At 36.3% G+C, this 27,852-nt stretch overlaps 1 protein-coding gene across 2 annotated transcripts in view; it reads right to left on the bottom strand.

Moving 5' to 3' along the window:
- The window catches only part of LOC121313044 (solute carrier family 22 member 23-like), a 58,205-nt gene extending 39,468 nt beyond the window's left edge, over positions 1 to 18,737 (bottom strand). Inside the window, exons 1-3 of one of the 2 annotated variants that reach the window (XM_041245168.1) lie at positions 18,714 to 18,737; positions 5,081 to 5,184; positions 3,846 to 4,000 (exon numbers count right to left, since the gene is read on the bottom strand). In XM_041245168.1, the coding sequence (XP_041101102.1) occupies positions 3,846 to 4,000; positions 5,081 to 5,100 (175 nt within the window). In that variant the 5' untranslated portion in view covers positions 5,101 to 5,184; positions 18,714 to 18,737. Of the gene's footprint in view, positions 1 to 3,845; positions 4,001 to 5,080; positions 5,185 to 17,572; positions 18,168 to 18,713 lie in introns of those variants that run through there. The other variant, XM_041245167.1, reaches the window with a different exon arrangement.
- Between the last annotated feature and the right edge of the window lie 9,115 nt (positions 18,738 to 27,852).

The raw sequence follows: 27,852 nt of genomic DNA, 5'->3' as shown, positions 1-27,852 counted from the left end.
GCTTTGCAATTATCCATTATTGATGTTGCATCCTCAAAAAAATCAAGCAAGTTAGTTAGACACGATCTCCCTTTCCTAAAACCATGTTGACTGTCTCCCAGGACCCTGTTACCATATAGGTAATTTTCCATTTTGGATCTTATTATAGTTTCCATAAGTTTGCATATAATAGAAGTCAGGCTTACTGGTCTATAGTTACCTGGTTCAGTTTTGTTTCCCTTTTTGTGGATCGGTATTACGTTTGCAATTTTCCAGTCTGTCGGTACCACCCCTGTGTCAAGAGACTGCTGCATGATCTTGGTTAGCGGTTTGTAAATTACTTCTTTCATTTCTTTGAGTACTACTGGGAGGATCTCATCCGGCCCAGGGGATTTGTTTATTTTAAGAGCTCCTAGTCCCTTTAACACTTCTGCCTCAGTTATGCTAAAGTTATTTAAAACTGGATAGGAACTGGATGACATGTGGGGCATGTTGTCAGTATCTTCCTTTGTAAAAACTTGTGAAAAGTAATCATTTAATATATTTGCTATTTTTTTTTCTTCCTCTACGATTTTGCCATTTGTATCTCTTAAACATTTAACCTCCTCTTTGGATATTCTCTTGCTGTTGTAATATTGGAAAAACATTTTGGAATTGGTTTTAGCTCCCTTAGCAATGTTCATTTCTATTTCTCTCTTGGCCTTTCTAACTTCCTTTTTGACTTGCGTTTGCAGTTCTGTGTACTCTTTCTGCGTACTTTCTTTTTGGTCCTTTTTTAATGCTCTGTAAAGTGCCTTTTTTCGCTGAATATTTTTTTTAATTGATCTATTAAACCATTTTGGCAATTTAGTTTTACATTTAGATTTGTCTACTTTAGGGATATAATTGTTTTGCGCCTCTAGTACTACATTTTTGAAGAACAACCATCCTTCTTCTGTGGGTGTTTTCTCTATTTTACTCCAATCTACTTCTGTAAGTCTCTGTTTCATACCTTCATAGTTTGCTTTTCTAAAATTGTAAACCTTAGCTTTAGTCATTACTTTTGGGGATTTAAAAAACACTTCAAATGAGACCATGTTGTGGTCTGAGTTTGCCAGTGGTTCTCTGACCTCTGTTTTAGTTATTCTATCTTCGTTATTTGAAAAGACTAAATCAAGGCATGCCTCGCCTCTAGTCGGTGCCTTGACAAATTGTGTTAGGAAGCAGTCATTTGTCATTTCCACCATTTCTATTTCATCCTTCGCGCTACCCACCGGGTTTTCCCATTTTATTTGGGGGAAGTTGAAATCTTCCATTAGTATGGCTTCTCCTTTGCTACACGCATTTCTAATGTCATTGTATAACAGATTATTGTGCTCACCGTCTGAATCTGGTGGTCTATAGCATGCTCCTATTATTATGCCCTTTGAATTTTTGTCCGTTATTCTGACCCATATTGATTCGGTTTTATTTTCTTTGTCCAGGTTTAACACCTGGGCTTCAAGACTGTTTCTTATGTATAGCGCTACCCCTCCTCCTCTTCTGTCCTGCCTGTCTTTCCTATACAGTGTATACCCACAAATATTATATTCGTCCCCATCACTCTCAGACAACCACATTTCTGTAACACATTGTCTTGCCTCCACATCGCCTGTTGTGTGCAAGCTAGTTAGTTATCAAAAGCATAGGTTTTATTCATTGTCTCAGCCCTGCACATTTTTGCCTGTTGCATCACGTCTGGTGTGTAGCTGCCTTCAGTATCTTGTTTTTGCTATTGTATTACAGACTTATTCTGGTCATTATATAAATTATCTTCTGTTTACATTTTCCTTTGTTTGTACTATGCCCCCCCGACATCAAATATATTTCATATCCAGCAGCAAACGTTAAAGGGACTTCATTACTACTCTGTGGACACAAATAACTATTCTTAGCAAACATAAAGCCTTTATATTTGCTAAGCCACGACACGAAGCATAAATTACTTTGACAAGGACAGTGTAGCCCTCATTTCTGCTGCCCTTGACTTACTGCCAAAACATTTATTATGGGACAGTTAAATGACCTTCCTTGCTGGGTAAACATTTAGTCTGATATTGCTGGTGCTATTTAAGAAGCACAGTAAGTCATAGAAAACACCAAAGCATGTCAGGTTACAATAATTGATACGCTTATTCTTTTGGTAGGAAAATTTAATTCCATCAAGGTTAGGAAAGATAAAGACTGCATGGATAAGTAGATTTTTTTTGTTGGCGTTTAGATTATTACGAGTTACCAGAATGAAGAGTGGGCATCAATCCTACAGGTAGCTTCACCAGAATCCTAAACACACATTACAAGAGAAATCTACCAAATGCACATAAATGTAAATTGACATCTTGCTTCCCTTCAATGCCTCCACACAAGCACTGCATTTCTGGTATTTTGTCACTAAACTGAAAAAGATCACATTAAAGGTGCACTGATAAACTCAATCTGACACTCTGGGCACTAGTTTCAGAGCATCGAAATCTGTGAGTGTACAAACAGCAGTTTGCTTATTCGAGATTAAGCACGACGCAAGATGCCAACAATAATTTTATGACGGTAGGGGTACAACAGCCACGTGTACCGTGCCAATGCAAAATGGCTACAAGAAAGCGAGTTGTGCTTACAATTTAAAAAAATAAATAAATAAATTCATAAACCTATGCATTTTGCTACTATGTGAATTACCCGATACTAATGCAGGTGTATACAGCACTGTGACAGAGCAGGAGCCCCGCACAGGAAGCGGGTTTTTTGTATAAATGTACATTGCAAATCGTGTACATTTACTGCAAGTAATTAATTAATTACCTGACACTCCTGGTAGAGCCTGCCTGCTGTGTGTGATTGCCAGCTGTGGAATGTAATCACCAGATAGGTGTGTTCCAGCGGGGCGCCAGGTATAAAAAAGGTACAATTTATTCATCTCAGGGCTGCTGCAAAACCAAAGTGTGTGTGTGTGAGAGAACCAGGATGCACACTGAAGAGTGAGTAAGCAAGTCGAAACCGCCGACAGCCGGGCAAATTGCCGGAGTTCTTTTATTATTGAACAGAGAAGATCAGTTCAAAGATTGCAGATCCCACCAAAGTTTTTGTAATAGTGCTGGTAGTGTCACATTAGCTATTCAGTGAGTTGGTATGTAAATAAATCCTGTTCGCCTGCGGGGAATATCAACTTCAACCTCCTGCCTGTCACTCAGCAGCGAATGCATGCACCCACACAGTTACCCTGTCACAAGTTTGAATACCCTGTATCTTTCTAAACAAGGTATTTAGGGGAGCTCCCAAAAAAATGCAGAATCTCAAAACAATCACTGTGTGAATATAGTAATTGTTACAGCTGTGTATAGTTGTATTTAAAACAGGATTCATTTCTCTTGTTACATATCTGCCCTTACTCTGGTCCCACCGCAGTCGAATAAGCAACGTGCTACTGAACTGTTATTAGTATTAATATACAAATACGTCATCCATTTTAAAAATAATTTATAAATATATAATTGGTATAATAACCTTGTAGTGGCATTGGTCAGATCCAAACATTTGATTGCCTGAGCTATCCCCCCCCACCACTAGAGGGACATCTGCCATGTTGAAACGCCCTGAAAATCTACCTTCAGAGATGGAGAAGTCAGCGTGCGCTCTGAACAATCTGCGACTGTGATCGATGGAGTTTATGACTGTCCCCCAGCAAATGCTCCAGGAGTTTTCAAACGAGTGTGCCATGCAACGCTCTGAGACCAAGTTTACGAACTCCAAGTATTGTCATTGAGCAGCTGTCTTTCCTCCAAGGTTAAATAAACACAGTGGCACTTAGTTATCATCCAGATTTATGAAAGAAATATTCAAGCTGTACTTACTCATTACATATAGGGAAAGAATGATTCCTGCCAGACAAAATCCTTCGAAGAACCTCAGTGTGCTAAACATGGTCACATTCACAGAAACAGCGACAGTTAGTCCAAATATTAATATGAAAAAAACTGAGACGATAAGTACAGGCTGTCGTCCGAACCTGCAGGACAAAAAGAAAAAAAAAATTTCAGTGTTAGCCAGTCTTATGAAATCCAAGTTAATTTTGAACATTTGCACATGGTGGACAGAGAAAAAGACATCCACCAAGTAGCAGACGAATATTGTATTTGTTATGTAATTAGTGATAACACTTCTAAAGAGATGCCACATGTTTGTGTGTGTCTTAAGTATATGTTTCAACATTAAATCAAAATAAATGCCACTATACTTTATTAAGACTGTTTAAATGTTAAACACCTGACTTTACAGCACTGATGAGGCTGGAATAATGCAATAACTGATTCATTATAACATTCATTATTAGGCATACAGCCCAGCTGTATCTACCTTCTGTTATTTAAGTCATGAATATTTTCTTCCATGGCAAAATCATTTGATCGTTTCTTTAAAACAGGTCATTGATTACTTTCATGGAAATACACATTAATCCTTCCCTTTTCTATGTAGTGTTGTTTATTTATTGAGCAACAGAACCCTGAGAGGGCATTACAGAGTCATCGTGGTATCTGAAACATTTTAAAAGATTAGGTTACCATTTCTAGGTTTTGCTTTGTCTTTTTAAAAGGCTAGAAAGCTAGCAGTTGTATTTATTTGTGTTTTTTATTTTTAAAACACAGTTATTAAAACAGAAAGAATGAGTTTCTAATTCTGTACAGTATACAATTAAAAAAAACAAGTATAAGAAGCAAATCACACACACTATTTTTTACAGCACATTTACTAGGGCATTTTAATATGAATAAATGCCTCACATAACCAGGGGCACAATTTGCAGATCTTAAAAAAAAAAAAAAAAATCACATGTACAAACTGAAGACCAATTTGCTCAGGAGTCATAACACATTATATGAGGACTCTGAAATGTAGAAGGGAATTCAAATGTAAACTACATAATGTTGAGTCTTCAGTAAATAATACATTGAACTTCAGTAATTAGTAAAGCTTATATAAAGCAATACGGAATGAACTTTAGGATAGCATTTTTCTGTAACTTTTTTTTTTTTTTTTTTTTTTTTTTTTTTTTTTTTTAACTTTCGAAAGAAAAATAGTAACACCTTACCAATCGGCCAAAACTCCCATCACTAGATATCCAAAGATTAAACCAACCAGTAGAGAAAACTTGGCAATGTGGACCTTCCAGGTTGAATCGCACACCAAATTCCACTAGGCAGAGGAGGAAAAAAACAAAAGGACATATTATACAAAATTGTTTAATTTATTTATTTTTTAAAATCGTCATTATAATAGCCATATAAGCAGGTTTCCCCTTCCCTAAAATTATCTGTACCATTTAAATTTATTTCTAAATCCCTCATCATCATCATCATCATCATCCCACCCCACCCCCCCAAAATAAAATATTACCTTACATAAAAAACTGAACATTACACAAAGACTGAAATGTGGTGGCATGTTTGGTAGAAATTGATCGTTTTCTACAAGGACTGTCTACGAAGACATCTCAGCTGAACTGTTAATTCTCTTCTTTAAAAGGACTCCATATTGAGTAAACTTTAGATAGGGGAAGAAATCATTTAATATTTGTTTCTTCACTAAACTAACCTTGCATGGAAAGGTTAACATAATGCTTTTTTTTTTCATAACATAAAAAAAAAACACAGAGGGGATGTTCAAGCAATACTGCATACCATCAACATTTGACCAGTTTTAGACACATCCTCTAAATACCAAGTTCAAAAAAGTAAAATGTAGCCTTAAACATCATAACCAATTGGGTAGTGTACAATAAAAGGTATTGTAGGAAACGGTGACACAGTGGAATACTGTAACTTCATGCAATGCAGTACAGGGATGGGCATAAGACTTACACAGGCAAACGAGAGAGAGAGAGAGAGAGAGAAGCTCAGGATTGGCCCAAAATAGGAAAATACCAAGTATCAGGAATTGCAGCTATGCCTATTGGCAATTAAATACAACATATGCTGCTTTGTCTATTCAGTAGATTAAGAGTGAAAAAAGCTATTTAACACATATGTGTATGGTTAATATGTGTGTATCACACATATATATATATATAATATATATATATATATATATATATATATATATATATTATATATATATATATATATATATATATATATATATTATATATAATATAAATATAATCCAATAATTTTATAAAAGGATCACCGGTTGATATCTTCCTGGTAATGCTTAAAAGTCGTGAGAAACCTGCATCAATCTAATATCATTTATGGAAGAATGGGTTTAAATTGATTTTCCTTTTCTCTGTACATCAATAAAGTCTCAAAATATAACACAGGGTTTGACATAATGAGGTAAAGAAATTGTCCATTTTGTGGTATTTTTGGCATCCATGTGCATGCAAATGTCAAAACGAGTTGGGGACGCTTTGCTGTAAAACAAAGATGGGAAAAGTGGTGGGAATGCATGCAGGCTCTTTCAGGCACAGTTTTGTCTGACGATCAACGAAAGCTTGAATTCAGGGGGTCTGGTGCAAGGAACACACAGAAACAGAATGAAGAGCCCACTGGTTTGTAAAGGAAGGATCTTTCAAATCCTCTCAGCTTTTCCATCATTTAAAAGTAGTCTACTAGATAAAAAAAATCACCCTTTATGAATGCAGTCAGGATTCCACTATACAAAAAGTTAATACCGTGTTAGTAATAATCAGCATGAGAAACAAACATCTCCCATGATAAAATAAATTAATATATATATTTAAAACAAACATATTTAGCAACACCTGCTGGAGGGTGAGGAGTCAGTACAGGAATACTACAACTAATTACCTAGAAATTTGTTTTGGGAGCATACTGGATGTTCAGAAATTGCTACACACAGTCTACATGTGCCCTTGAAACAGCGACAGTGATTCTAATCCATGTCGTATCCAGTATACAGCATTAGCAACATCCACAAAGCAGATTTACTGCAAAAGACAGACCTCTAAAGGAACACCCTACGTGAGAGTACGAAGTATGTATTGCTAAAGACATGGATACACCATGCATAATACTGACCAACCAAAATTGCTAAATAAAACGTGATAGCAACACCAAAATCTACAGGTTACTATCAACTTGATTTTATTTCAGTATTTTTAATCTTGCCTATGAAGGTACAGCACATCAGACCAGAGCAAGTAGAAGCAGCCATTTCGAAGGATATTTAGTTTGGGCTGTTAAGAGAGAAAGTACGTTGCTTCTTTATAAAACCTGTGGCTTAGAGGCAGTCCTTATTATATTTGCATATTCTGCAATTCATATCTTTATCAGGGGCAAGACTTCAACTAAAATCCTATATTTGCTGGGATTTATTGAAACCAGATATGCATTTCTTTCCTAATATTTCTTTAACACTGATCCTTCATGAGTAAATACTGATGTTTCTAGATTGACACTACAGCCTTATATAGTTACTTGTTTCACCATAAATTTGACAGACAAATATCTAACATTTTGTACAGAACTAAAGGGTAACAATAAAAACAATATTGATTATGTTATCCAATTTGATTATACTACCTTCACTGGGAAATTGAAGTGCTCTACTAACTATTAAGCAGAGTGTTTAACACACAGAAGCTTTGCAATTATATTTGTGTGTGTGTGTGTGAGAGAGAGAGAGAGAGAGAGAGAGAGAGAGAAACAGACCTGGGATTATCTACACACAGCGAGTACTGCAAACAGATTTTTTTAACAAACCCGATACTGTGTCCAAAGATCGAAAAGTTGGAGACATGTGCAAAAAGTTTTTAACCCTTTCTGTCTTCACATAAGACATTTAGAAGAATTTTTCTTAAAACATATTTCTTTTTCTGAGCTTTTTACTTTAGTAGAAATAAAACTGCCATGTTTTATGGCTAGATAAATCAGCTAAGACATGTATTGTGTTTTTGGTTTTTTAACATTAATATACTATTTGAATAGAAAAGCTGAAACAGTCAGAAGTGTCTTCATGCTGTATACAAGGTTAAAAACTGAGCTTGGTGGGGGGCAACTGCTGTAAAGCAGTCATTGTCTGCTTTACCGCTGGCAAATCAATTAACAAGGCATTCATTATATAATGTCAAACATACAGGATTAAAGAAATTTGCACAGTTGTCATGGATAGCAAAGGTCCTTGATAGTATAGCAACCCACTATTCACTTGGTATAAATTATTATTTTAATTACTGTACAAAAGAGATTCTACTGTACCTGCAAGTATTTTAGACAACAAAACAATTGTGTGATAAGACACAGCAAAGACTAAACAGCTGTAGTTTGTTCACACCCAAACAGAAGTGGGTGCAAGGCAGCGCAGAGGAACAATGGATTGCATTAATGATTTGGCAGGCTGTCACTAAAAAACACAAGCTCCATGAAGCGTCAGTAGAATGACACCAATGCTATGGCTTCATCCCAAGAGCAAAAGAAAACACTGTAACCCTTCCTCTCTTATAAGCTATTGTGCTATTGCTCTCGGAGGACATGGGCGGGGACGTTTCACAATTTCTTATGTAGAGATGAATTAATCAGTGACAGAATGTCTGTTAGAACTCTGGTGGCCCGTTGATTCTTTTCATTAATATGCCAAGTGGAATCTCTCTGCTACGCACTTTTAATGAGATTCAAATTTCTGTTATTCCGCAATTACATATACAAAAAAAAAAAAATTGTTGTTAATTACAACAAAATGGCCTGTTTCCATAGACGACAGGTTGATGCTGCAGTACAAAATACAGTGCATACATTACAGGAGAAGCATTCTAAACTCCCTAGGCCATATACATAAAAGATGTCGGTAATATCCGGCCATTAACAAAAATTACTGGGCAGCATTTAACACATGATTTATAAAACTACTATCTGGTTATTTTTTCCACCAGTAAATGTCTCCACACACCGGACACAATGCGACAAGTGATTGTGTCGTACAACACACCACACCACAAAAACAATTAACAAAAAAGTATTTTTGATACAAGACATTCACACTGAAGCGATGCGAGGAAAAAAAATAGGATTAGTGTATAATTTTGCAATTTTGTCACACGGCAGCTGGGGAACTCACCGATGAAGAACAGCTTCCCTTGCCTGCCTTCAGTAAACAATGGCATAAGAAAAGAATTCTTGCAGTATCAAAATACCCGGAGCCGTACAATAAAGACACGGCAATCAGGGACAACACCTGGGAGTTCATTTCTAGGGAACTGGATATAGCTGGTGTTTATGATTGGTTTATCTTTACTGAAATTAAGTATTCTGAAAAGCTAATATGTATTCTACTTTTATTAGCTGTATAACAGGCCTAACGTACGTGTGATTTTTTTCCAGTTGGTGATACAGAGGAGAGGCGCCTATCACGTCGTACGCGTCTGTCAAACAGTAAAAACTCAAATATATATTTGCGTCCTTTTTATTGGTATTTACATCGGAATGTTGATACTTTTCATGCTTTTGTTATTTATCAAGTCAAGATGCTTTATATTACATTGATCTGCATGTGATTAAATACATAACCTTTACAGTAAAACAAATATGGTTTAATTACATAACCTTTACAGTAAAACAATAATCAATATACATTAGTAATGTCCTTCATTTCCCAAGCTTTAATTACACATTGGCCAATCGACGCATCAAATTAGAACTCGGTTTGAAGTCTCCTGTTGCCGGTTTGCATTAAAACCTTCAGTGCGCTTCTTTTAGTTCTATTATTATGGTAGATAAATAACGTCCGTGCGTTGCTAGTACATGCACTTCAGGCCTCTAGATTCGCGTTGGATATACCCTGTGTAATGAGTTGAGTTGCTTCACTGGTAAATCTTTTCAATTTTTTTGCACTAAAAAGTGAAAAGAACACAGCATATACCCTTTATGATGTGTAATTATTTCAGAAGAATGTCAACATTACATCTACAGATTACCTTCTTTTGTTTCAAAGCATGTTGTGTTTAGATTACATGGCAATATTTATAAAATGAAGAAAAGGCCTGAGTTGAACCCTTATGCCTATAAGATAACTTAAGAAGTTAGGTTGACGATTGAACCATTGATATGTGTGTGTGTATGTTTACGTATTTACACGTAACATTTTAACAAATGTTATCTTATACAGACACACCAATAGTGCTGGTTATTTTGATGTGTTTTAATAACATTTGTGAATATATTTTAATGGGGGGGGGGGAGATTTGTCATGACATCATCACTGGGGTGAAATGTAGAGTGCGTTCATAAACTCAATCCGATGTTATAAGAGTCCGAGAAATCTACCAACCCAGAGGTTAAACAGGCTATTCTTGAAATGTTTGCTCAAATATAAGAAAAAAAAAACACAGACATACCAGAATTCCTGGATTCCTGGATCTGTGTACTGACAATTACTTAAGAATGCATTTCAGAATGTCACGATCCAGTTTTAATGCATGTGAAGGAAATACGAGTTCTGGTTGAAAATCTCCCTCCCGACCTGAGGGTACTAAGTAGCGAAAGGGAAAGTCTTTGGATGGGCTAGCCTGACAGTTCATTTCCAGGGATGGGAATTCGGTCAGCCTGGAAGAAAGCGAGACTCTGTTGCAGGAACTTATTGACCTGGAAGGGAAATGAGGTAGCAGCTGCATGACAATAAAGGCAGCTGCAATCGCTTACCAAGGGGCCATGCGTGATAGCATAAACGGGCCAGAGAACCGTTAATCTTTTCCTTCGCTTGGGTTTGTGTATTGACCTGGAAGGACTCTCGAGAGCCTCAGTAGTTGCTGTGCGAGAAATAAAGAATTTGCTAAAACAAGTATTTGTGAGTGTTGTGTTTTTGTATTGTCTGTTAGCAACTGTTTATGTTTATTAAACCACCAGACGGCTAACAGGTATCTGGAGCTGTCGCCTTGGGCCAGCACAAGCCGGATCAGCACGGCTCCAATAGTCACAAAAATAACCCTGTTTATTACCCACCACGAGCACGACCACATGCACCCAGGACTGGTGACCGTGCCCAGTATTATTGTGGGGCAGATAATTTGTATTTATTGTCTGGACTGTAACCCTGTTTGTCTCCTCTGTGCATTACACATCGTTGTGTATTGCCGGAATTTATTATTTGGTCGCCAGTCCTGGATTATAAATAAAACACTTTCTGTACCAGATTACAAATCGTCTGTGATTATTCCTTCACTGAATCACCGCTACACCTGTTCACAATCAGCAGCCACTTTGCCACAATGAATTATGTAATTATATATCAAAAGAGATAGTTGGTCGACCTTAAGTTCCTGCTGAAAAAACAGCTCATGACAGCTGTGTGGTTGTTAGCAAATCCAGTCATTCAGGTAACGTAACATTACAAATAATAGAATTGAGGAGTCGGCGCTCTCTGCCAACCCTGCAGCACTAAACCGATTACCATGAAATGTTGAACTTTCACATACAGGTGTTTTCATTACTGTATTATTTTGTAAAGTCCAATGTCCAATGTTAATAATAATAACATGTGTGTTTTTATTTATTTTCACTTATGGACATTATAAAATATTAGCTATATGAGAATTGAATTCTGTTAAGACTGACTAATGTGTTATAGTATTAAATTTATTACATAACTGACTAATGTTTAATTGTATAGGTCAATTACATCAGTTTGATGTGTAAAAATCAACAGTTGAAGTCTGTTTTCTATGTGTCATTCGAGCTATTTGCCAGCTCTCAAAGAAGTTAATGGATTGGCCATAAGAGGACTGAGTTTAAAAAAAACATAGACTGTTTTAAGGATGTTGCAGGTTTTCCGGGAGTAACTGGGGTAATTGATGGTACACACATCCTCATCAAGGCCCCACAAGAATACCCTGCAACCTGTGTAAACAGGAAAGGGTTTCATTCAATACCCCTTCAAGCAGTGTGCAACCACAGTGTGATGTTTACCAATTGCTACAGTGGTTACCCTGGTTCAGTACATGATGCTAGGGTTTACAGAAATTCTGATCCTTGCAATATGATCCTTGAAAACACTTGCAATGTAATGCCAAATGATAGTCATCTAATAGGTAATCCTATTCAGCCATGGCTAATGGCTCCCTTTAAAGAAAATGGCCATTTGACACGTGTGCAGGATAATTTTAATACAACACTATCTGTCACCAGACGTGTAATTGAAAGAGCATTTGTGACGGTTCAGATGCCTGAAATATTTAGACATGAATAGAATTGATCTGATCCCAATGTGTATTTTAGCCTATTGTGTTTTACATAACATCTGCCTCTAGTGAGCAAGAAGGCCCTGCTGACCTTTGGCTACAGGATAGTGATGAAGCAGCGAGAGCAGTGCCAGCTGCAGCAACAAAACACAATCATATTGCTTACCTCATTGTCCAGGAACAGTGAAATATAATAATGGGGGGATGGGTGGAAGATTAATATAGCAAAACACTCAGCAAAATGGGCTCAGAAATAATGACTACGGCAATGTTTTTCATATTAAAATGAAAGTAAATGTATTCAATCTTACTGTTAAGTCAGTACACTGTTAAAAAAAAAAAAAAAAAAAAAAAAAAAGTGTGTTCAAACTGGAAATGTTCAACTTGTCCCTGTTTGAACACCTTTTCTGTTTAACTTTTTTTTTTCAGGGTGTAATACAACCTTAATATTTATTTGTAAAACTAGATACAGACATATATCTAGTAAATTTTGAGCTTCTTCCTCAGACTGTGTTTTTTCTGTCTCGTTTTCATCATCTGCTACGTTGCACTTTTCATCTCGCTATAATTTTCTGTAAAACTCTTCAGCTCTCTTCAAAATCAATTTGCAATTCTTGATGACAGTTCTGTCCTCTTGTCTGATTGCTAAAAATCAGCCCCCCCCCCAGATGATTAGACTTTTGCTTTCTTCATGCTTCGGTTGTTTTCAATAGTTTTCTATACCAACCTACAGTTGAACGACTGTGTATCTTGCAGAGCTCAATGTATTCAATCTTTGACTTCAGAGCTGCTGTTTGTTTCATTCCCCGGGGTCGGGGCGGGTCGGGGTACGTCAAACAAAGTAGGGGGGGGGGCCCCCCCGGGGGGTCCCAGCCCCCAGCCCCCATGTCGCATTGTGTACTCTGTCTTGCGTCACTTCTTCATAGATTTGGTTTACCTCAATTGCTTCGTCTTTTTACAGATCTTGAAGAGCAGTTCCACTTGAAACACAAGGCTTTGATTCTGGAGCATTTCTACATTGATTGTGTTGGATTTTATCATCACGTGTTTTGTTCTCTCCAGTTACGTGTTTAGGTGTATTTTGCATTGAAAGACTGTGGTCACTTCCTGCGTTAAAATTGTTTAGTATTGAGACATCTTGTATGGTGTGCTTCTTGTTGGCGAGCATGTAGTCAATTTCATTTTTCACTCCACTGGGACATCTCCATGTTCATTTTCTGAAGGGTTTCTTCTGTGCTTCTTTTAGAAGAAGGTGTTCATGATGAATAAGTTCTTGTTCTCTGCAAATTTGACTAGTCTGTTGCCCCTCTCGTTCCTGTCGCCATGTCCAGATTTGCAGACCGAATTCTCGTCTTCTTGCTGGGCTCATTTTTTGGCGTTAAAGTCATTGATGATGAACTTATAGTGGCTCTTCCCATTTTCGTGTAGTAGTTGTACTTATTCATACAAATAGCTTGTTGTTGGTGCATACATTTGGATGTAATGAAGTTTCTACTTCCTTGAATCTTTCACTATCAGTCTTGCAGACCTCTCTGACGTGCTGTCAATCTCTACTACATTATTCTTGACTCTCTTGTGGACAATGAATCGAACACCTCCTGTTCGTCCTCAGTAGAAGAGAAGATGTCCACTCTTGAGTTATAGTAGTCCCTCCTCTTTTCGCAGTACTTCACTTAGTCCTACAATGTCCCACTTGATTTTTCCAAGTTCTTCTTCGAACTCTTGCTTCACCTGAAAGATCTGCAGTTGTAGGTGCCCAGTTCTGTGGCAGCCTAAAAGCGTAACCCAGTGATTCTTAGCACCCTCAGCCTTAATGTCTAAACGCCTGCTGCGTTGGTCAGCGGTAATCCAGCCTCCGGGGAATGAGGGCCATGTTTTTGTCTGTGCTTTGGTAATTGGGGGGGGTTGGCCATAACTCACCATACAGGCAAGTGCCCCGTCAACTTTGGCTAAGTACGTTATTCAAGCTTTCACAGCATGGTTGAACCTGCCTGAGTCAGGGTACACCGATGTACTTCGTCTTGAGAACCCGTTGTCACCCTCCTGCCACTTTGAGCTGCCTCTATCGGTAGATGGAATCCTTTTAAAAACCAGCTTTCTGCGCATGAACAGTGATCAATATAGGAACGTAAAACAGCAAGTGTTTTTGTTTATTTTCATCTGCAAAAACTCGCTAACATCAAATCCAAATCATGCAGCAAGTTTGTAACTTTCATTATACGGGAACAGCCTTGTTTCAGAGTAATCCAAAGGGTCAAGTCGCAGCTATAAACTGTGACGGGGTCTTCCTGGGAGGATCGTCTTAGAATATACCTTGATGCCCAGCCCACACAAGCACTCCGGAGCCTGCCAGTTTCTCCACTTAGAAAACAAACAGGCTACAAACCAGTAAGCAGCCTATCCTGTTCAGACAAGCTAACAATACAATTTAATGTATGCGTCACAAATAACAAAATACTTAAATTACCTAATTATTGGATTACTAAACATAAGTGTTTTGTTTTTTCATTATTATTATTATTATTATTATTATTATTATTATTATTATTATTATTATTATTATTATTACTACTAAAGGTTTAAATACATGTTCCTAAACACAGAAATTATGCTAGGAAATGATACAGTTAAGACGCATTTCATTCTCCACCTGGTCTGATGCATGCACGTGTTAATTATGGTAAGGGTCAATTAATGTCACAAGACAGATTTATGAATCAGACGAATAATATGTTAATGAGAAAACTGGTCTCTAAAGGCACATTATTCCAACGTCGCAATGAGTGATGTTTGACGGTATATGGATTTATGCATCACCCAATGAAATACTATCATGTTAAACACTATTACTGGCACAATAAAGGAGACGGTAAGTTTTGTGCATGTGGGCCTCAAAGTGTTAATAACAACACTATATTCATAGAGTAGTTTTGGATTGCAGTTTGCCTTGCTATGTATTTCAGTCTACTGTTCAGCTGCAGTGGTTAGGAGAAGCAGTTGCCAGGTTATTAGAAGGAATAAAGTTGCAACCATGCCGTGACTGTCTTTGCAGGGTTTGCTTATTATAATCAATACATTACAGAAACCATTAGATTACTGCTGTCAAACTAGTCTTGCAGACAAACCCTCATCGTTGTCTTCTTATTAAATTCCACGTGTATGTAAATAGATTATCCACAATATTGGAATACTCATATTCAGAATACTGAAGTATTCAAAATTTGCCTTGCATGTAAAACATACTGAATGTATTTAAAGAATGCACCAAGTTCTCGCACAGTACGGTCAGTCTCTAGATTTTATCCAGCTGGAAAACTTACGCTCTTGTACATTCAATTTGCCCAGTTGTTGCTACTTAAAATATCAGCTTTAAAAACACAGTTTGATGCATTTCCTAGCATTTATTAATATTAGTTATTTCTGTTTTGTGACAGAAAAAAACAATACGGGTATATTATTGTTACTAAACAAATAAGTCAATCACAACATAAAAATGGTGCCAACTGCTCTTAGCATAAAGACCTAGTTAAATCTGGCTTCAGATGTACAGATCACATGTGAACAAAGCTTATGACAAAACTGTTGAGCAATAGAATTACTTACTTCACCATATTCAGCTGATGATTTCGTTTGCAACTATCAGCAGAACCAGTATTAGCCAGATTTCAAAAAACACACAACAGATAAAGGTGAAAGGGATTTATTCTTTTGTTACTGCAAATGTGGTACATCATTGAACTGCTGTATTAGCATACAAAACTGCCCAGGGTTCTCTTAGGAGATACAAGGGCACTGCACGCCATTTAACAAAGCAGAAACAAGTGTCTCATTATATACAGAGGTGTATACAAGGTAGTAGGTCTATACCACGTACTTTGTTCAATGTTAAATACAATAAGTACTCCACAACGGCTAGTTGCGAGGTCAAATACATAAACTGGGAGCAAGCAAACTAAGTAGGTAAGCTGAATAAAATGGCACATACTGTAGCACACAGCATCTCCTGTCCCCATGAAAATGTCAGTTAAACAGACTAATTGTACTGATTATGGACTTTATTTTGTAAAACACAACTCAATTTCAATATGGTTTCATATTCATGAACTGTTCTTTAAGTCTAGTCAAAATTATTGGTATTGGATTCCTACATTCATATGTATTTAATACCTTTCTGTGTATGTTACTAAAAAAAAAAAAAAAAAACAGACTAGTGTTGGCTTTCCAATTTATTCTCTAAAGGTGGTTTAAAAAGTCAAGAAATTGCTTCAATACACAGTGTATGTGGATATGAACACACATATGTAGTTATCTGTATATTGTGGGTAAAGTGAGTTTTTAGTAGGCCTATTTCTCTTGTTTTAAGTGTGTAGCTCATATTTGTTTTTTCTTTTAAAAGCATATGTTTATTAAATAGGTCTATATTGTTTCTGCAATAACGACTTAGGATACATATTTAAAGTGTATGCCACAATTAAATAATATCATAAACATTCTCCTTCTGGGTGGTCTTCAGAGCACAGTCGTCTTAAAGAAACACAAACCAATAACCAACAGTCAGTTTCCTTACCACTTATCAGATTTACTAGCAGTATTACTGGTCCACTGATTTATCGTGTTGCTTTTCTTTTGCGTCTTCACTCTACGTTCATTCAGGATATGCAAATACAAGCATTTAAAAGGAACTAACTGGATCTTGGCGGCTTTGATGCAGGTCACATGATATGACAGTCCATTGAAGTGATTCTGAACAGCAACACATGAATGACTACCTCTGAAATACCGACATACTCCAAATAAAAGTATAAATCAAGCTAATAATCAATGATCTTCAAGAGAACAAAAGGGAGGCCAGTAGTAATGTTGTTAGTGCTGAAAAGAAAACGGATTTTAAAATCTTGGTTACCACTAATGGGCACTTTATTGCATCATAGGCTAAAAAGTGTATTTACATGTTTTGTACAAGAAACGTCCACCATTTAATTGGTATTCGAAGAAGCAGCAGCTACATATACATTTTTGTATGTGTTATTACTAATGTTGTGCTCCTGAAAATACCTGTATCGGATGCACCGGGTACCTATTTGCTCCAGTTTATAAAATTGCCCCTTCAAGCTTTCTGGAACTCCTTCCTTAGAGAGGGTGCAGTTTACTCCTCTCACGCCAACATCGATCTCTATTTAGATCGCCTCAATTTTCCCTGGCCATATGTGGAACTTCCAAAAGAAAAACACTGCGCCGCAAGGCTGCTACCTATTCTCAAATTACAGATGTATGTATTTATAAAGCCACCATATCAGGGTAGCTTCGCCAGCTGTTTGTCCAGAAAAGTAAAACACTTTATATCACAGGAAAGTATTACAAAGAAAACATGAACATGTAGAGGAATGCACTTACCTTGGTGACTACGTTTTGTACGAGACCAATGCTTATGTTATATTTCCTGTCAGCGCACAGACAGTCTGTCTTGTTGATATCGTTGATACTGTCATTCCCGTGAACATAAGCAGTCCTGCTGCCATTTGTTGTATTTACATATGAAACCGGGTTTACTGTCGTATTTGCCCAACTCACAGTCACAGATTTACAAGTGTAGCCGGGCAGGGCTAAAAGAAGAGAGTCTGAATTCTGGCTGTATCCAATAAACAAAGCGGGGATCCAGGTTAGGAGAATTAGTTGTTTCTGGTATTTCCCAAATCCCCCAAGATAAGGCGCCACATATTCGTCATATTCACAGAGCACTCCCGAAGAAGTGTTTTCGGTAGCCACAAAGCCATTTTCTGAAAATTCTGGGTGAACCTCTTCAGAGTTCAGTGTTTCTACGGCCATCGTGTTTTTTTATTGTCAGTTTAAATCGTATTTTTCATAAAAGCACGTCTGTTCTTGACAGTCCACTGCAGTCGTTGGCTCTGAGTGACTGCGCTTTGTTACAAAAAAAAAAAAAAAAAAAAAAAACCCACAACGCAGCCCCCTTTTTAAAATAAAATATAAAAACAACAATTAAAATCTAAAAAAAAAAAAACCTAAATGTACACTACTTAATTATTAATAAATAAAGATATAAAAAATATATCTTACACTGAACAGCGAGTTTATATAACACGAGTCGATAGCGTGTATCTAGTTAAGAGTCGAGAGAGAGACAGAAGCCAGCTGAATCCTTAACATTCAGACAGGACGTATAGAAAAAAAAAATTATCCGTTGCAATACTGAAGAATTCTGACAAACCGGACTGTAAACTCATTCCGGAAGAGTCCAATCCTGAAACTACAAACCCAACCCCTTTCCCGTCGAGACTACAGGTAACACACCTGTATATTAATACACTCCGTGCTTTCAGTGGGAGTCTCTGCATCGTTCTAAATTAATTAGCTGCATTCTTTCAAGTCTGGTGCCCTATACTGCTATTTTGACAATCACATAAATCAAACAAATAAACCATAATTTATTATTTCATGGTTTCCGCTTTAAAAAAAACAGCAATGAGTCTACTTAGCATGTGGTTTCAGTCTCGCATAACAAGCAACGTAAACTTACCTCCGCCCCCCTGAATCACCTAGTTCACCACGATTGGAAAACAGGGATGACGAGGTGACAAATTGTACCGCATTCTAGGTATAGCTGAGAAAGAGCAACTAGGAGCATTTTGCCGCATGTGGGTGTATGAGTAGCCTACAGACTGTATAGTCGAGTTTTTGCATCTGGTGATGGTAAAAATAACAGCCGGAGATTCATATGCCACAAACAAAACCCGTAAGAGATACCTAAAAGACCAAGATATAAATAACATATTATGGATTAATGTAAACTATGTACAGGTCACCTCTACTGGAAAACAATCAGTCACAGGATGACAGACATTGCATTTCTAATAATTTATAAATCACCTTCTATAATTTAACAGCCATGTACATTGGGACTGAACTGAACTGTCGAATATATAATATAATAATAATATAATATTATTATATTATATTATTATCATCTCAAAACATATCTTTTTCAAAGATACCTGGTCTAATAATTGAAACACTCTTCACTCCGGTTTGTATCGTCTTGTTCACACCTGTTTTTAATATCGCTTTTAATATTTACTACCATGTTTGCTTTACGCAAAATACAGTCTTCTAAAATCGAAGCATATGCATTAGTAATTATGTAATGTCAGTCACTTGCCCATTAAATTGCTGAAGTTCGTCTTAGTCAAGGCTTCATGGTGAACGCACTCATTACATTAGTCAGAACCACATAGATTGAATACACAGTAGTGTGCGATATGACTGACCTTATAGTTACGCCTGTTTTTAAAAATCAGATTTTTCCACTCAAGTTGTAGAGCAACACACGATACATCACAAATTGTACAGTACAATATTTGTGTTCTGGTTGCTGATTGTTGTTGCAACAACTTCTGTTGAACGTACAATAATTGCAGAGGAGACAAGTACCATCTTCAAACACTTTCTTGTTATTTGCAAGAGAATGTGTAGGATTTAGCTGGGGAAAAAAAAACTAAAAGGACATCAAAACCTGAAGCTCAATTCATTATTAAAAAAAGAATAAATAAAAGTAATACCGTATAATAAATTATGCAATGAGGAACAAAGATACCTGAGGTACTTCATCCAAGTATGTTAAGTAATTATGCAGCACTGGACCATGTTCCATATACCAGTATGAATATGAATAATAGGCAATCTTACTGTCATGTTGAACAACGTGAATACACAGTTTGCAAAGATGTATAGAGATTACAGTAGTAAACACATAATGCAAAGATGGTTTGTCTGCAAGCAGAGACCAATATTCTAAGTAATTGTATTCACTCATACTGAAGAGAAGTTTTCAATATTTAGAATAGTCACATCTCTACATTTGTATACATTAAGTTTCTTTTTCAGTTCTCATCAAGAGTGCATATGATCGTGCCCAGTTTGTATGATGTTAATACCTTTGTGATAGACTTACACATCAGCAAGGCAGCCCATATACTCAGTTACAGCACACTTAATGGATAAGTGATCCTCTACAAGTTGAAAAGGTTGAGTTGAAATTCAAAACGTAACTAATACATGCAAACCACTAAGCATTTGTTAACAGTACATAGAAGGTAAACAAGAATATGGTAAAATAATACATTCAAGCTTCTCTTTGAAGTGATAACATGTGCGCAGTTTTTGATAATTGTGGTGCCCCTCATCCCAAAGACATTAGTGACAAAGAGGGTTGTCTGTTAATGAGGGACACTGGCGTTTGTGTGTAACCCCTACAACCCCCAGAGGATAAAACACAACTTAATTTTAGGGTCACAGCAGACAGGCTTTTGTGGAAGAATATTGGAGAGGCCATCTAGCAGTGAATTGAAAAAAGGGTGAAGATGATGATGATGATATATGTACATTATAAATGTGAATTGTATTGTAAATCCATATTGGTTTCCCACATGGGAATACATGCCAGTAAGGGTAATACTGCACCTTAGCACCATATATTAAGTATGCTTTCACAGCCAAGACCAACCAGTGTTACGCAAATGTTAAGAAGTCATAACTAAGAAGCACTCAAGTTGTTCAATGTCTTAAGCATTGGTTGCTGACTAGCCTACAAAATGCAGGCTGAAAAATAATTTGTGCAACTTCAGCACATGAACATTTCTGATTACAGCACCGTTTCAGCAATGTCCACTCTCTCCGTTTCAACTGCGGTTAAAGGTCTAAACATTCACATCCCATGCATTCGTTGGTACAACAGGTGCCATACAAACATACTCCAGTATGGTTTGCACAAGCCAGCACCTATACTGTGATCAACAACACAGTGATCTGAAGTACTGCTGATCATGCTGTAGTTTACTGCTCCCACTAAACCTCTCTCCTCATACTGAAGATGCATCGGTTCAAGTTCATTTGAAGATGTTTCTGTGAAACTGCTGAATATATTTCAGACCCTGGCCCCCGTTTTTGAGTAGTTATTCAGGGCAATTGATGTGTAATCATTAACCGGAGTAGTATCTGTGTTTCTCCTGGTTAGTGAACTTCTGTGGCCATGACACAAATGTAGTAGTTGTCCTACTCTACAGTAACCTGATAGAAATGTACATGCAAATGGTTAACATTTAGTAAATACACAGCTAAACATATTGTAGTGCACATGGATACTGGGGTAAAGATAAAGGCATTAGCTTGAGTTAGCTTTACCTTGAAACTGATTTAGTTATGGATCCATTTATGTTGTGCCCACTTACAGGAAGGTTTCATGAATTTCTAAAGTAATACTGTACCTGTATTGTGTATCTACTGGAATAAAATGTAAAAGGACCACTCGCAAACAAGGGTGTAAATCGTTTTGAAAATTGGTGCTAAACGGTTTTGAAAGTTTAGCACCAGAGAACCTACAGGTGTTAAATTATTAAACCCTGGCCTAATCAAGCCCCCCCCCCCCCCCCCCCCCCCCTCTCATAACTTCCCACACGACACAAACCTTTCCTCCTGTATATGTGGATGAGTGTGTGTGGGTCATGTGAGCACTCCAGACCCAATGAGAAACATTCATCATCTATGGTTGCTAAGGAATAGAAAAAATAAATTAATAAAACATATCTACTGGTGGCAGAATTTTATATTGCTGCCGCTACAGTGCATGAGGTTCCCTGGTGCTAGTCAAATATTGTAAACTGTTCCTGACAGCAAAAGATAAGAAATGCGTTTCAGTTCAATTTTAAAATATTCTCACCGTGATATTAAAGTACACTAAAGGTCCATACCATTATAGCTACCCTGGCATCTAGTGCATTGTAATTGAAGATGGTTTGATACATTTAAATAATCATTTATTTCCAATGTATTAAATACACACCACAAAAATTCTTTATTGATTTCAAGATACATTCAGTACCCCAACCTTGTTTGTAAGTAATATTAAATATGCCTAATATAAGCAAAAACCTGCTGCCTAGGTTTCTTTATCAGATAAGTGGTAACTTGTCCTGATAGCTTGTGCTACTGGACAGCTCAATGACAACACTCAAAATCACCTAGCCTCAGTAATGGACACATTATAATTTGCAAGACTGCACCGTAATTCTGTCTGCAATTGGATTCGACCTACAGCTTTTTAATGAGGTTTGTGCTGAGACCAGGGTCATCGTTGCATCATGTACTGAAAATGAGATTGGCTTTCTCAGAGTCAGGCTCCGGAGAGATTTACACTAGCCCTTCGCTAAAAGCATATTAAAGGTAACCGTACATAGCTGATTGAGAGTGGGAGGGCCTGTAAATATACTGAAGGCTGAAATTGAATCGGAGAATTCCTAGTTAATTTGGAAACACTGATTTTAGTTTATCATATCCAAAGATTAAACTGTAGAATATGGATTTATTGCAAGGGTTTTAAGGGTTCTAGATTTGGGATTGTTTAGTTATTATTATTATTATTATTATTATTATTATTATTATTATTATTATTATTATTATTATTAGTATTATTATTATTATCAGTCACGAAACAGAATGGGGACAAATGTTTGAATACATCTGAGTTTAGGTGTCAACTCAGATGTATTCGGGAGCAGCTCTGCTTGACAGAAGCCTGAGACTGAATAGCAGGACTGCTTGTTCAGTTGCATCAAGCTGCATTGAAGCAGCTATTTGGGGAAGCTCACATTTCTCAGTCCACATTTCACTTGACTGTAGCTGTCTTTATCACTTAATTTATATACCCCCAGCATTTTAGGAAAATCCTGGGGTATATAAAATACAAACTTGATATCTTGAAATATTATGCTGATCGAAACATTCAATTTTTTTTAATGAAAACGGCCCATTGATTTTGTTAAGTAACCAGTAACTTACAGTATGTTGAGCACAGTATTTGTATGCTGACCAACACACATGTTCTTCATCACTATGCTCTCCACCCTCTGCAAACACCCCCTGAAGCTAGTTTGTATTATCAGGGACACCTTTGACCTGTATTCCTATATAACAAGAATGTAAAGAAGACGAGCTTTCCCCAGAAGGCAAAACTATGATATGGTAGAATGTTAATAGACACCAATGATTTATATGATATTGCAGTGTCAAATTATTGTGGAACATGCCAATTTACATTTTTTCATAAAGCACTAGGATAAAGCAGTGCTTTTTGAGGCTGACTTACAATTAATAATTTAATTCTGAATATATTTGAACACCTAATGTGTCCATTTGGAATAGAAGAAGTGTAAACAGGTTTTTCTTTAGATTCTTCCCCTTTGAAACATATAGACACGTCTTGCTTTGCAGTATTTATTAACTACTTCTTTAAGGTAGATCCAAAGCATGTTTTTATTTGTTTTGCACTGTCCTCTATCAATTGGGAAAAGATTTTCCTTGCAGTGGTACAAAAATAAATTGGTCATCAGGGTTTCAAATCCCTAAATTGTTTAAACTGGTTATTTTAGGCATGCCCCATGAAAGTGACTTTTTAAAATGTCTTGTCTAATCTGGTAATATAGATTATCTGTTGGCTGTTAATAAGTGTAAAGGTACCCCCCTAAAAAATATTCAGAACATAAATATTTGATGCACTAATCTTTAATGAAAATCCCTGCTGTCATGTAGAGAATGTTATTACCAGTTATATGAACCCCATTGTCATGGCAACACAAGTAGGGAATACATAGTAAATGACTACAGTACATCTATACCAACAAACAGTATGGAGAAAAATACAGTAGAGACTCCTGCTGTCTGTGCAACACAACACATCACACATGTTGATGTTTAAAGTTAGTAAAAATCATCATAAAAATTCTACTTGACTAAAGGACAATAACACCATAAAGGAATGATTAGGATTTTTAAAATATAATTTTGTTTATCCCAAATATAGATTTGTTTTCCCCAGCTAATTTTTTCATAAATGAGGTGGAAGGGGGAACCAGATGTTTCCGCCCTTTAATCTCTATTAATCTGGTTGGTGTCGCCCAGGGACACTGCTATTGATATCATTAAATATAATAGATTTTCTAACTTAACTCTGAAAATGTTTAATTTATTTATTAATAATTCATCTATGATTCTGTCTCATATACAATATTTCAACATGTGGGTATTCACAGCACAACTGAAATAATAAATCAACTTTCATTCATTAATTGTCTATTTAATTACACAAAATACCCATTCCTTCACAAGAAGGTGACTATAAAAGCTTACTGCTGATATTCCCCTTTGTCAAGCCCTTATGTTAAATAATTAAATGCACCCTATTGCACAGCACCAGAGATCAGCTCTATTATGGATTGCCAGCGCCCTCTATTGGTAAATATAACTTTATGCTCCGGTAGTGATAGTGATTTTTCAAATAATGCTTTTCCGTGCTTGACACTTTTATATACCAGAACAGCACAACAATATACAGAGACAACTGAAAGAAAACATAATGTTTGTTACAGTGCACTGACACAAAGTTATCAGTACAATCTGGATAGGGTTCAAAGCAACAGAAGCCAGACTGATTCGGTTGATACAAAACTGACTTTTCAAAATAAAAATTCAAGACCTTTAAAAAGGAAATACACTATAACCGCAGGGAGCATCTAGTCTAGTGATGTGCACGACCTTGCCTCAGATGTTATCGACTCTGTAATACTGTTATCTCCATGTACACTGGATGTGTCTTCAGCAGAATTGATTGCATGTAGGTTTTCCACAAAAACATTCATTAGTCTTTTAAAAGAAACCTTCACACCAAAACTATATATGTATACATTCACCTTCCATATTCCCCATATCTTAGTCCAATTCCCAATAGGACTTAACTCTGCTTTGAATGTATAATTGTTGTAAAATACGATCAAACATCAGGTGCATTGATGTCACATCGAGCTAATGCACGATCATGCCTTTCACCTATAGAAGAATGGGTTCACAAGTGAAATAAGGTGTGAGGTCTCAGTATTAGAAAGGCTGACCACACAAAATGTCAAGTCTCTGCTTAAGAGACGCAGGAAGACTTTCTTACGCTACCTCTTGAACGTCAATGAAGCAGCCAGAGAAAATAAGAAATAAAGAAGCAATGGAGAATACAGATGTGTTATCATTATTACTTTATTCTTGCCATTTCCTTTAATTAAACTTTAATAAAAATAACAATAAAAAGAAAAATAACAGCCATTTGAAATTTTCCGGGAACGCATGGTCTAATGCAAGCAACACTGTTGTTTTAAGTCTGTCTAATAAATTTGAAAATTATTATATAAAACATTTATTTTTAGATCTCAATAATTTACTATTTACAAAAGCTTACAAGTAAACAGTTAATACATACATTTAGAGGAACTATAAGAGATCCTGTAGGGACAGCCCCCTCTAGTGAAGCAACACTGCATGGGCATGGGCACACTGCGAAGTCCATCGTAATTGTCCAAGTCCCTTATTTCAGTAAAAATTACAATTGTTTTCATAAATATTTTAAAATACTGATTGGTACATTGTGCTGTGTTATACAGAGAAGAGTACAAACCAGCCTGAATTATAAAGGCCCCTATACAAGGACGCATATTGTGTACTGTCCTGAATAAACCAGAATGCAAACACAACTGTAAAGGATACCAGATCCTTAATGTTAAACTATCCTTACATTATTAATCCCTGTGAAAAACCCTTACAATCAACTACATGACTACATTTTAAGCAGTGTGGATGCTGAGCTTACTTCAAACATGACTACAAACGTCTACCAAAATAAAATATAAAAAGTGAGATGAATGTATGTTATAGGATTTAATTACATTACTTTAAAAGTCATAAAAAGTAATTCTCTAGAAAACCCTGTACATCTGGAATTGTACAATATTAAAACACCTGTATCACTGTGATAGAAGCGTCGTCAATAAAATGCATTCATATTTGTTGGTAGAAATAAGTTCAATCTCTGGACTTCAGTGTTAAATAATCAGCTTTCTGCTACATAGTACTGGTGTGTTATGTTTGCTTGAGTATTTTCCATAGGTATTCAATGAAGTTTAGCAAACAGTTGTAAAGCAAGATGTCTGGATTGAATTTGGTATTTATAACCTTGCCTAATGATCTTCAAAGGGTATGTACAGTGGAAATGTAGTGGTTCTGTACAACAGGACAGTGGTAGCACAAGGGCAGCTGCCATGTGTAGAATGGTACCACAGCAGAAACATTTTCATATTTTCACATACAAATGGTACACAATGTTATGGACCAATACACCAATTTCACTAGCATGGTTCCATATCAGTACATTTGTGTGATATATGTCAAGATCACTTTATTCCAGATCCATTACATTGCCTTTACTGGTAATCCAGTGGTCTTCTAATGGTCCTGCTAGAGCAACACATTGTTATTATAATGGTATCCAAATGGTTCAATAATACTGTAAATATGTATGCTTGGGCTTTACATTTAACATGGTTGTATACACATCATTAAATGCAACGTTTAACAGCTCATTGTTTGTTGTGTGCGTGTGTATGTATGTATGTATGTATGTGTGTGTGTGTATATATATATATATATATATATATATATATATATATATATATATATATATATCTATATATATCTATCTATCTATCTATATATATATATATATATATATATATATATATATATATATAGATAGATAGATAGATAGATAGATAGATAGATAGATAGATAGATAGATAGATAGATAGATAGATATGTTTGACACTCTTTAACAGCTGTAATTACAACTTGGAGAATGCATGGCAAACAAATCAATAATTTATTACATTATTAATTCATCATACTGCAAATTTGTTAATATTTGAGCAATTTTTTTTTTACTTTCATAGTATCTCAAAAGGAACATCATAACAATAATGTTTAGATCTTTCTTATCTATTTACAAAATACTGTCTGGGATTAAATTTAAATTAAGGTAATGCTATCTCTTCATTATAGCTGCTTTCAATAAGCACTAAAAAAACCATAACAAATCTTCTTAAGCAGTTTAATGGAACACAGAGTATCTGTATCACAGTGTTTTTAACTGTTTAGGGGCACTTGAATTAAAATGTAATCCTAGCTACTGTTACCCTGTTCGGCATAACATGTTTAATCCAAACTAGCCAGGCAAAACGTGGCAGATTATTTTGTTTTTGTTTTGTGTGTATTTCTTCTGTTAAGCTGCACATCCGCGCTGCTTGGGTAGACCACTTGTTTAACTATTACTTTTGGAACTTCAATTTGGGGATCACTTTTATTAGTGAATTGTGGTTTCATTACATTCACTGACATTAGATATTGCATTTGAGCATTTCCGCAAAAGAGTACAAATACTGTACTGTATAGAAATATATATCCTTCCAAACTGTTCACCACTAAGAGAACCCCCCTGTTGGATGTAACAGATTGTGTGCCAGCATTAAAGGGCTGCTTTTTGAAGATCGTCAGAACACGAATTGCTAGATAAACAATTCAGCGCTGTGTAATAATGGAGATTCCGCCTTTGCGAAATACAGTTATGTAATTACACTGGTACGGCTGGGTGTCAGGTCAGTAAAACTGTTTGGTTTCACTGGATAACAATTTCACACAGAGTTTAACAAAATAGTTGAGATCCCAGGCATATTTTTTTTTTTTCTGGGCTCAGCTTACTGAACCACAGATTTTCAGATTTTCATCACTTTGTTCGG

The sequence above is a fragment of the Polyodon spathula genome, chromosome 3, assembly GCF_017654505.1.
Source record: "Polyodon spathula isolate WHYD16114869_AA chromosome 3, ASM1765450v1, whole genome shotgun sequence".
NCBI classification, from domain to species: domain Eukaryota; kingdom Metazoa; phylum Chordata; class Actinopteri; order Acipenseriformes; family Polyodontidae; genus Polyodon; species Polyodon spathula.
This window is presented reverse-complemented; position numbering and strand designations above follow the sequence as displayed.